Consider the following 10,645-nt stretch of genomic DNA (forward strand, 5'->3'; position numbering starts at 1 on the left):
GGTTTTCAAAATAAAATGCAGGTTATTAAAAGGCAACAAAGAGACGTGTCAGTGCGATCCTGTACTGGTTTTGAATCATTATGTAATTATATATATTTTTTTTAAAAATGAGGGTATATATCAAACATTGATGATCAGGAGTGTTAAAAAGTAATAAAAAGAGGTGTATCTCAACCAGCCAGTAGAGTCATTAGGTCACATGACCTGGAAGCTATTGAGCTTGAGAAGTATGCGCTGAATGTTCAATAAATGAATGTAGCTGGAATGTATTAAGTGTCCAAATTATTTAAAACAGTTTGGCAGTTCAGTGATAAATGAGCCTGCCTTTTATTAGGTGACCTTCTTCTAGAATTAAATGACATTGATTTATTGCAATACGGGGCATCATATATTGTTACTGTATTAATATCGTATTGAATCATGGCGTACTGCACTGTATCGGCGTACACATCGTATCGTGACCCACGTATCAAGGTACGTATCGTATCGTGGCAGCCTTCACGATACCCAGCCCTAGTTTTTACTGTGAAAAGAAGAATCAGTTAAACAACAAGCTCCTCTGTGACTGAAGTTAATGCCATTGGTAGAGCACATGTGAAAGAGGACCATAACATGCTTTAGCTCAATATTTGAAAATGCTTTTTCTGTTTTATTTACAGAGAGAACGTTTACAAAGACTGGCTTAAAGAAATGTGTAAATAAATGGTAAGAAATTGTTGGTGAAATCTTCTGTGCTGTTATTTCAAAAGTATCTTGGAATGTGACACTGAAAACATTTGATTGCACAGACAAGACACTTTGATTGTTTTGTTTTTTGATTTTAGAACTTACCTGAAGTTGTTTCTGACAATGTTGGAGGTAAGATCTTTCCTTTTGGCTCTTTTCACCTGGGAGCTCACTCCAAAGGTAATTAAGAGATTCAGGCACATGCAGCACAGGTTCTCTGAGTGGTGGGATACTGCCTCTGAGAGTGTATGCTGAAGATAATGGTCTGTTTAAATCCAGACTTTCCTCTCATATGCACGTGTGTTTCTTTGATAGGTGCTGATATTGATGACAGTTTCTTTTGTCCTCAGGCTGTGGAAGAGGCGTCTGTCCCTGTTATCAAGCTGTGCTATGACGGGACTGAGATAATTTGTGCAGAGAAATAACTAAAAACTCTTCTGTCTGCTGTGTCCTCAATCACATTTTTGTTTGCATGTGCCATGAGCATTGTTTTTGTGTTTTCATCATTTTCTAGGTGGACTTAGTTTTTGCCCGGCTGCTGCAGAGGTCCGTTCCAGAAAATCTCAAGGTTTGCAACAATGAGCTCTTGAAGAACCTGGATATATTCTGTGTCAGGAGTCTCAGTGGTAAGCATCAGATTAAAGTGCAGTATTACCTGACAGCTGTAGTCATTTTCCTTTTGTTTATGACTGTGTACTAATTTGTTCATTTGTGATTTGCCCATTTTCACTGCATCTGTTTCTATATGAATCTTTGTTTTCATTCTGTTTTTATAGGCTCAGAGTGACCGAGTGACAGAGGAGATCCTCAGCCTTGTGCCTAATGTGTATAACTTCAGGCTGGCTTTGAGAACCATCAAGCTGTGGGCCAAACGTGAGTTGAACTACACAGGACTAGTTCATGTTGTTAGTCACTTAGGAGACTGTCAATAGGTGGACATGTCCCCTTACATGATAATTAGACGTTTCCTTCATTTTCTCCTCCTCTCATCTCCCTTCAGGTCGTAACATTTACTCTAACAAGCTGGGATTCCTGGGCGGTGTATCATGGGCCATACTGGTCGCCAGGATTTGTCAATTATTTCCAAATGCCATCGCTTCCACCCTGGTGATCAAATTTTTCAAGATCTGCTCAATGTGGTGAGTTGTCCCAGCGTTTCTGGTGGTGTCCTTGTTAAATGTAAAAACATCAATGCTTTCCTCTTAAAATGCAACTTTCTCAATTTTTGAAAGGCAACTAGAAAAGAAAATATTGGGTGCTTTTTCAGTTATGACTTCATTGTCTCACTGTGAAAATGTAGCTGCATGTTAATGCTTTGCAAAAAGTTGTAGACAAGGAAGAGTGGATTTGAAAATCTTGTGTTTTGTGTCAGGGTGTGGTCCGTCCCAGTTTGCTTGAGGGAGGTAAAGGACTGCCTCTACAACCTTCCTTTCTGGGACCCCAGGGTAAGGCCTCAGCTAAAGCATTTTTACTGAGAGTTCAGGCTACAATCATAGAATCACATCAGCTGCTGAATTATCACATCTGAAACTCAGGGAAGCTGAAAATCGGTGTCCTTCTACATTTCCAGGTGAATCCAAGCAACCGCTGCCACATAATGCCCATCATTACCCCGGCATACCCACAGCAGAACACGTCCTACAACGTGTCTCCCTCCACCTTCACAATCATAACAGAGGAGATCAAACGGGGTATGTAGTCAAAATATGGACATTTCTTCCAGCATTGTTTTTCATTGTTTATCATTTAGATATTTTTAATATATATCTTCTATCCTTCTTTCTGATAAACCTGGAAGACCCATTTAGCTGTGGCTTCAAAGGAGCCAGAGCTTTATAGTTGATGGTTCTTGTTATTTTTTTAATGAAGATATTTCAGTACATAGTTAGTGAAAAAAGAAAATGTCTATACTCTGGTTTGTTTTTGTGTTGTGTTCTGTATCATATGTTTTATTCTAAATTGTGTCGTCTTAAATGAATGTGTGTTTGCACATTGTGCTTTTTAGGGTGTGACATTGTATTGGTTTATTTTGATTTGTTTCCTCACAGTAAGCTGCTCAGGGCAGGTTCACTGAGTGTTACATAATGAAACTGATATGTTGTTGTTGTTTTGAATGAATGAATGTGCTGACAGGTTTTTGCTGTTATTCATTCAAAGTGTTGACTGAGCTCTGTTCAAGCCATTTTAGACGCGGTGGATCTTCTGTTTGTTTCCCTGTGGATTTATGGCATGTTAAATGGCGTCTCTAAGCTCTTAATATGCTGTTGCAGGCTTAAATGTGCACTTGGTCTTGAAGCTTGAATGCTGATTGTTCTGATTTATTTGCAAACCAGGTGTTATTGTTCTCTTCTGTTGCAGTTAATATAATGTATCTTTTTTGAATAAATCTGACATGTGTTCTGATCTCACTTTTTTACTTTGAGGAAGTTTGACTGAAACTCTTCACGATCTCTTACAATCATTTGATGACAGAAAGACCAGAACAGGCAGAAAATCCTTGATATGGCTTGTGATTATATTAGTTATTAGCAGTTGTGTTCAGCTTTTGATGTGAATTTTTTAAAGTTGCATTGTTGAGTTTTGGCATTAAATACACAATCACCGATCGCTCACGTTTTAAAACAACACAGTTTTTATCCTTAAAAACAGTCCGATTTGTGGATAATGGATCCAGTGAAGACTGGGATCCATCTTTGTATAGTGATGTTACTCATTGTGCTGTACAGTGACTTGACCTTGATCAGAAATGAACTCACAGCTCTCTGTGTTGGTAAAACAGAAATGATTATTCCTGTAGTGAGATCCCAGCCTGTGTACAAAGGCTCAGTGCTGTGACATGTGTTGATGTCTCCACTACAGACGAGCAGCATATTAGATGGAGAGTGCAGAGAACAAAGAAAATGAGAAGCCATGTTTCAGTAAAAGCTTTTTTAGACAGTCTCACATCTTTGGGTGAAACGGCTTCTTATTCATGTCTGAGCTTCTCTCTGAGAGAGAAAAGAGTTTTCATATTTTCTGTCCAGATACTTGAGTGCTTTGCTCTTTCTGAACATTATGCTTTGTTCCCTCTGACAGGACGAGCCTGGTGGAGTCTAAAATCAGACTCCTGGTGGGAATTCTGGAGAGGAATGTGAACATTTCCCTGGCTCACATTAATCTACAGCTGTTCCCTGGACCCAGGAAGAACAACATGTAAGGATGTGATTTTATGGTTCTATTTCAACTCATTGCAGCAGAAAGAAAGCGTTAAAGCACGCTTCTTATTTTGGTATGTAGGTGTTGTACTGTCAGCTCACTGACCTGTGTTTCTGTCTGTTTCAGAGAGGGAGTGAGCACATCTTGGCTTATTGGACTCATCTTAAATACAGACGGGTCCAAAAACCAGAAGATAGACCTGACCTCTGACCTCCTCTCTTTCACTGATGTCACAGATGCCAGCAATTTCCCCATTGTGGGACTATTAAAGGTTTATCTTATCTTATCTTTTTTTTTCATTCTTTTCAGGTTTAGTTAAAATGGAACAATGTTGTGAAAAATGATAAAGCGTATTTTTATTTTGTGCTGTTGCAGTCTACACCCAGGCAAAGACCAGTGAAGTGTATGAAGAGGGAACGACAATATCGGCCAAATACATGCAGAGGGAGAACCTTTGCTGGCAGATGCCTGATGGCTCACAGAAAAATGTTTTCAGCCCAAAAGCACAGCCTGCAGTGAGCCACCAGATCTCTGCGCCAGCAAATCACACAGCACCTGACGGCGCGTGTCACCCAGGCACAAAGAGAAAAGGCTGGCCTCCATCTGAGATGCCAGCTAAGAAGATGAAGCATTACATGCTTTGTTGAAGATAAAATCACTTATTCCTAATACTTGCAGGTTAAAGCATTTTTGTAGCGATAACCCTTGGTCAGAGCCAGGCTGGCTGTTTCCTAATGTTTCCAGTCTTTCTGCTAAGCTGACTGGATGTTGGCTGTAGCTTTGTATTTAATGTACAGATGTAAGAATGGCATCAATCTTCTTATCTATGTCTTAGCAAGAAAGTCAATAAGCATATTTTTCAGAACTAATCCTTGAAACATTTTCTAAGACTTGTGTTAAGTTGCTAAATGCAGTAACTGAGCTTTTTCTGAGAATGTTGCCACAAAAAAACACATTTTCCTTGTTCTCTACAGGAATCGAATGTGTCCACAGCCACTCCCTCCTCCATGACTCCACAGGCCACAAAGAGACCTCGTTCTGTGAGTTCAGAAGCATCAACATCCAAGAGGATCAAACTTGACACTGAACCACAACAGGAGACAAAACAAACCGGCCATGACGAGTCAGGTGTCTCGCTTGGTAAGAGTCCTTCTCCAAGCAAAAAGAGACCTGGCACTCCTGAGCTTGAGACGCCGACAAAGAAACCCAGATATGACCTGGTATGTTGTGGGAGGTGTCCTGTTAACATACATTATTAAAGCTCTCAGCTTGCAGTGAGATGAAGAAAGTCTTGCTAAGAGACTTAGTACTAGTAAAGATACTCAGATGTTGTGACTCATCTCACTGCCTGTTCCCTCCCTCTCAGAATCAGCCCACTGTTGAGCTGAGTGAGCAGCTTCCCGGCCCCACCAAACCTGTCAGTGTGAAGAAAGGCTCCATGAAACTACACCTTGTCAGGTACAGCACAGAATTATGAATAGAAACCTCTCCTTGTTTATGCTCACTGTGCTTTTAGATCTTTACATATTCACTGACAGATGTGATGTAAAAGTAATTGCTGACATAAAGGACACAGTCATTTGAACCTTTCAAATAATGTTCTAATCGGATAAATGTCCAAATCAAAAGCAAGCAGCAACAACGTACTTACATTTATCTCTAATTAATCATGTACAACATTAGGACCTCCTCCAGTGGTGTATCCACAGGAGGTCCAGTCTAGAGTATGACTCTCCCCTACAGTTGTAGCACCTCTACCTTGTGCATTCAGTGAGGTTCAGGGTGCGGCCCCTGTTCTTCCTGCTGATCCTCCATATGCTGTTGAGGTTCCCAGATTGATAACAGGACAATGAGTTTATGCCACGTGTCGCCGTGAGTGACAGAGGCTCTCGTCCGAGCTGAGCCTCCCCATCACTGATCTCACATTTGTAGCCGGCGCTGTGCCACGGCTGATAGGAGGACTGATCCTCCTGTTTTGGGATGGGATTTGTAGTTTACAGCTGGCTGGTGATTCAGGACAAGGAGCAGCTGGAAGAGGGTTTTTTTTTGTCTGTACTTGCCATTGGTATTTATATTTGTAAGCCTTTGTGCATATTAGATACGACTGTGTTGCAGCTGGTCCCTTTCTCGCTGTGTTAATGAGGGAGGTGGTGTTAGATGCTGTTCCATGAACTTATTGGTCTTATAGTCCTGTTTCTCACTGTTTCTCTTACAGCAGGCGAAACTGATTGAGCTCCACTGACACACTGAAGGGCCTGAGGAAAAACATTTCTGTCCATCATTTTCTTTTTTCTGTATCTTTTATTGCTTAATGTGTGTTTCATCATTAAATCATTTAATCAACCAACATGGATCGTCTGCGGTGGTTTTTAATTAGTCTCTAAACCATGCACATAAAAACCAGGTGCATGCACGTGATAAGAATTCACAGAACAGTATCTGCGAGCGGACAACCGTCCTCACTTGGAGCATTTCTGCTCCACCTGCACAAACATGGTGTAAAGTCTAGTCCAAAGATCAGTGTCAGCAGGCCTGGCAGAAGCAGATGAACTGTAGATTCTGATGTACTTATTGTGGGTACAGTTACTTTATTTGAAAAATAAAAGACAACAAAATGTGTGGGCTATGGTTTGGGATTATACCTGTAATACAAGTAAGGAGTGAAAGGTAGCGGGAACCTGCCACTACCTTTGTTAACCCGGTCTGGTCAGGTGTCAGAGGCGAAAGAATAGAAAGTGTACAAGAGGGATGCGTTCCAAAAAGTGTTCCAGCTGAAAGTGAAGATTCACAAAAACAGTGAATTCAACCTCACCTAAGAACGCTGTGACAACTGTCCCCTGCCACTCTGCCACCCCTGGTGCAGGTCCCCAGTGTGGCCCCAAGGGTACGCACAGTCAGCAGGCCGAATTTTTTTTCCTGCCAAATCCTCTGCCAGGTACGCTGAACCATCAGCACAGAGAGAACTATCATATGGGACAGACGCTGCGACTCTGGTCTCCTCTTCCAAGAAGAAGATGACATGTTTCTTGCAGCATGCCTAGGCCTGAAGAAGACCCACATGAGTCGAAACGTTGAAAGCTCTCAGAGAAAAACAGATGGCACCTTTGGCCGAAAGAGTGAGGAAAGGCACAAAGCCAAGCTTTCCTCACCTTCAAAAGAGGACTCCTGGACCGCACCTTCCACACTACTGGTTCTACCCAGAACCCACTCCCTCCCTGGCTCGAGAGCCTGACCGGGGCCTGGGCTTTACACCCCACTGAAAGAATGAAGAGATACCAGGCATCAGCACTAGAAGACGGTGAGCAGTGAGCTTATGAATGAAGGTTTATTCCCATTCAGACCAACGCTCTGCCTAGCGCTACCACTCAGACTGGCAGACGCCAGCACACGCTGATGAAGCTAGTGCATCTGCGTTGCCAAAACCTGGATCAGTAGCTCAGTGAGGATGACATCACTTGGTCATCAATCCCAGTTTGTGGTGTACCAGCTGAAGATCTGTCAAGATCAGCAGTGTCTCTGGGGTTTTGCTTTCTGTTTTGTTTTCTTTCTCTCTGTCTGTCTGTGTGCATGTTGGTGTGGGTGTGTTTGTCTTCTGTGTGGGTGTGAGGATTCCTGGGCGGCTCCTCCCTACTCCCTCCTCCTCATCAGTATGATTCCACTCACCTGTGCGCAATCTGGTGGCAATCTACTTCCCCCCTCGAGTATAAGAGGCTCGGCTTTCCTGTCAACCCTCACCAGATCGTTCCGTCATCTCCCTGGTGACTAGATCCCTGTGCCCCTAGTGATTTACCCCTGTGGAATTATTACCTGTTTTCTCTTGTGGATTTTTCTTACCTGACTCTTCTAACCACCCTGTTCTCATCTCCTGCAGACTCCACCGGTTTCCCCTGTCTGAGCTGTCTCCGCCACGCCGCCCTGGAATCCTTCCTGTCTTCTGTCTCCTCTTTTATTTTGTTTGAACTCTGAGAATAAACTGCTCCTATTGCAGAAATATGACAGTGCAGATGACCAAGAAGCCACAACAAGAACCAGGCCCCACCAATCCTCTGCTCCCTATTCCACTTCCCCTTCACCAACCCATCAGAATACCTATCCTCTAAGATTCCTTCCCGTCTCCTTCCCTTTACAATTCCTTCCTCACCAGTGCAACACATAGACAATGGGAAAGATCCCTATCCCCCTCATCTCCACTCCCATTCAGAAACGACCAGAGGGGATATAAGCCTAAACGCCAGACCAGCTCCTGTAAATTGAATTTTAACAAGCTGACATAAGATCATCCCAGTGTAAGAACAGAGACGCATCTCATTTCTATTTACACTCCTGCTGATAAAGATGGTGGAGCGTGAAAAACCATTTACATGCTGACAAATGATGTGCCAGATGGAAGTCACAACTCGTTGAGGATGACATCACTTGGTGACCAATCCCAATTTGTGGTGTACCAGCTGAAGGTGAAGCTTCCCACATTGCACTGCCAGTGTGTGGAGACATCAAGGTGGAGTTCTTACTCTAAAAGGAGAGCAGGATAAAGGGGTGAGCAGCGTGGTGGACGACGAGTGCTCCCATGGTCCTGTCATTCTGAGAAGCAAGAGGGATGCTGGGAAAGAGAAAAAAAACCTAAAACCCACAATCCCATCGTCCCAAAACAAACTGACATACGACGACTACGTTTATGAATGTTATGGCATCTGGACTTACAACACAGGCAGTCCTTTAAAAAAAGAGAAAAAAAAATCCTCCACACGGACTCTGCCTTGACGTGGCGTGGGGGCTCGCGTGCCTCCGTGATCCTAGGGACTCTCCAGAATGGCTTTACCCAGCACAGCATACTCCTGCCTTACCACACAGGAGTCACACATGGCTGGGTACAGCCATTCTGGAAGAGCCCCTGGGTGAGAGGCCAGACCAAAGAGTCCCAAATCATTTACCTGTAACACCACCCTGTGGAGTTTCTTCCAAGGTTACACCCACTTCCTACACACTCCAGGGTGGGCTCGCTTTGAAAGTTCGCGTCTGCAAATGTCCCTAACACATAACCCCTGATTCCGACCATAAGCCTAAACTGTAAATATATGGAAACGCTACAACGGTTTATTAGAACAAAAGAAGTTTATTTACAAAAACTGTTCAAAATATTTAAGGCTCCTCGCTCTCATCATCTGCAAAGTACTGGTGAGAAAACATAAAGATTCAATATTAGACAATCAACACTTCATTAAAACATCAGTATAAAGAACCAGATATCACAGTATGAATAAAGAATGTTACTATGCATTATTACATTCTCATCTTCAAGGTGCAGTGGCCTTGGAGCTGGTGGAGGTGAAGGGCGAGGAGGAGGAGGTGGAGAGTGAAGAGGAGGTGGAACAAAAGGTGGGGGTTCTTCCTCCGAGGTCACTCTGTAGTCACTCTCCTGTAAAAAAAGTTTTTTAAAAAGCTGGCGTAAGATCATCCAGTGTAAACAGAGAGGCACATCTCATATCTACTCACGGTCCTGCTGAGCATGAGGGTGGAAGCCTGAAACAGCAATAATAAGATCAGATGACATAAGATAGGACTTTACTGATCCCACAGCAGGAAATTTACTTTTTAGCGGCTCACAGGAAAACAGGATAAAGTGAAGAAAATACAAGCTGACATATGATGTGCAGACGCCAGATAAAGGTCAGAGCATGGACATGTGTGAGGGTGAACTTACAGGACTGTGGTCCCCACTACCCCGACCTCTCTCACTTGACATAGTGATCTGTCAGTGAGAACAGAGCTGATCATTAATAAGATGCTTTGATTTTTTTCATTCACTCACTAAGCTACAACACAAACGTGTCTAACATTTGTTAGAAAGTATAAATCCTGATCTTAAATTAGGGATGGGGCCGATCCGATCCAGTATCGGTATCAGGTCCCGATACCAACATTTCCAATCCAACCTGTGGAGTCATTTCAGCAGACACTGAATAACAGACATGGTCCATGGATCAGATAATTAGTAGATCAAGGTTCACAGAAGACTAAAGCAGAAGATATACAGAAGACATATTCATTATCAGTAAATGAGGGTTTCTGCAATATTACTATACCCATGAAAAATACAGTTTTCATACTTTAATGTACTTTTTCTAAGAAAAACTAGTGTAAGAGCTTAGTGTAAATGTACATTTGGATCATCTACACTTGTCCCTGGTGTATTTACAGCAAAGTTTATTAACGTGCACTGTCCTTGTTACATCAAGCAATAAATAAGATGAAGTGCACAGAAACATCTAATGGTAGAAATACTCACTAATGGCTCCACTGATCCCATCAGCAGATTGTAGAGAGCCACCTGTGTAAAGAGGTTTTTTAGTGTTAATCAGCAGTTACTGCTCAAGGTTCACAAACAAGTAGAAATGCTGCACTAAGCACAAGATGAAAGAAGCAAGCACACAAAAGGAAGATATTTAATATGGAAGATTAGAGCAGAGGAGGAGAAAAAGATGATGAGTATCCTGTAAAGGATGTGGGTGAATGAAGAGAGGCCTTATCGGTGTGCTGAGAACAATACGCTGTTCTTCAGCTCACAGTCTTTAATCTTGGTGGGGATGAAGGAGTGGACTTTCACTATCTGTTGAGCAATCTCCGTGTCTGCCACTGACACAAGTACCTAACATACAATAAGGATGATGTAGGAAGGTGAACTTTGTAACAGGCCAACAATCCAGAAACTAGTATCTATGGACAG

At 42.5% G+C, this 10,645-nt stretch overlaps 2 protein-coding genes across 2 annotated transcripts; one reads left to right on the top strand and one right to left on the bottom strand.

The window, feature by feature from the left end:
• Nucleotides 1-420: 420 nt before the first annotated feature.
• On the top strand, nucleotides 421-6,962 carry LOC121187771 (poly(A) polymerase alpha-like). The gene is made up of 14 exons (XM_041047185.1): nucleotides 421-474; nucleotides 825-906; nucleotides 1,042-1,137; nucleotides 1,251-1,369; nucleotides 1,509-1,599; nucleotides 1,727-1,865; nucleotides 2,099-2,171; nucleotides 2,297-2,421; nucleotides 3,802-3,918; nucleotides 4,048-4,163; nucleotides 4,297-4,436; nucleotides 4,896-5,141; nucleotides 5,288-5,379; nucleotides 6,857-6,962. Exons 1-14 carry the CDS (start codon nucleotides 421-423, stop codon nucleotides 6,960-6,962), a joined length of 1,596 nt encoding a protein of 531 aa, XP_040903119.1.
• Nucleotides 6,963-9,013: 2,051 nt separating this feature from the next.
• LOC121193685 (doublesex- and mab-3-related transcription factor B1-like) lies at nucleotides 9,014-10,243 on the bottom strand. Its single transcript, XM_041056122.1, has 5 exons — nucleotides 10,208-10,243; nucleotides 9,623-9,670; nucleotides 9,415-9,441; nucleotides 9,206-9,337; nucleotides 9,014-9,093 (listed from the first exon to the last, which is right to left on the bottom strand). Exons 1-5 carry the CDS (start codon nucleotides 10,226-10,228, stop codon nucleotides 9,061-9,063), a joined length of 261 nt encoding a protein of 86 aa, XP_040912056.1. The 5' UTR covers nucleotides 10,229-10,243; the 3' UTR covers nucleotides 9,014-9,060.
• Nucleotides 10,244-10,645: the final 402 nt, after the last annotated feature.

This window comes from Toxotes jaculatrix, chromosome 2 (genome assembly GCF_017976425.1).
Source record: "Toxotes jaculatrix isolate fToxJac2 chromosome 2, fToxJac2.pri, whole genome shotgun sequence".
Classification (NCBI taxonomy): Eukaryota; Metazoa; Chordata; class Actinopteri; family Toxotidae; genus Toxotes; species Toxotes jaculatrix.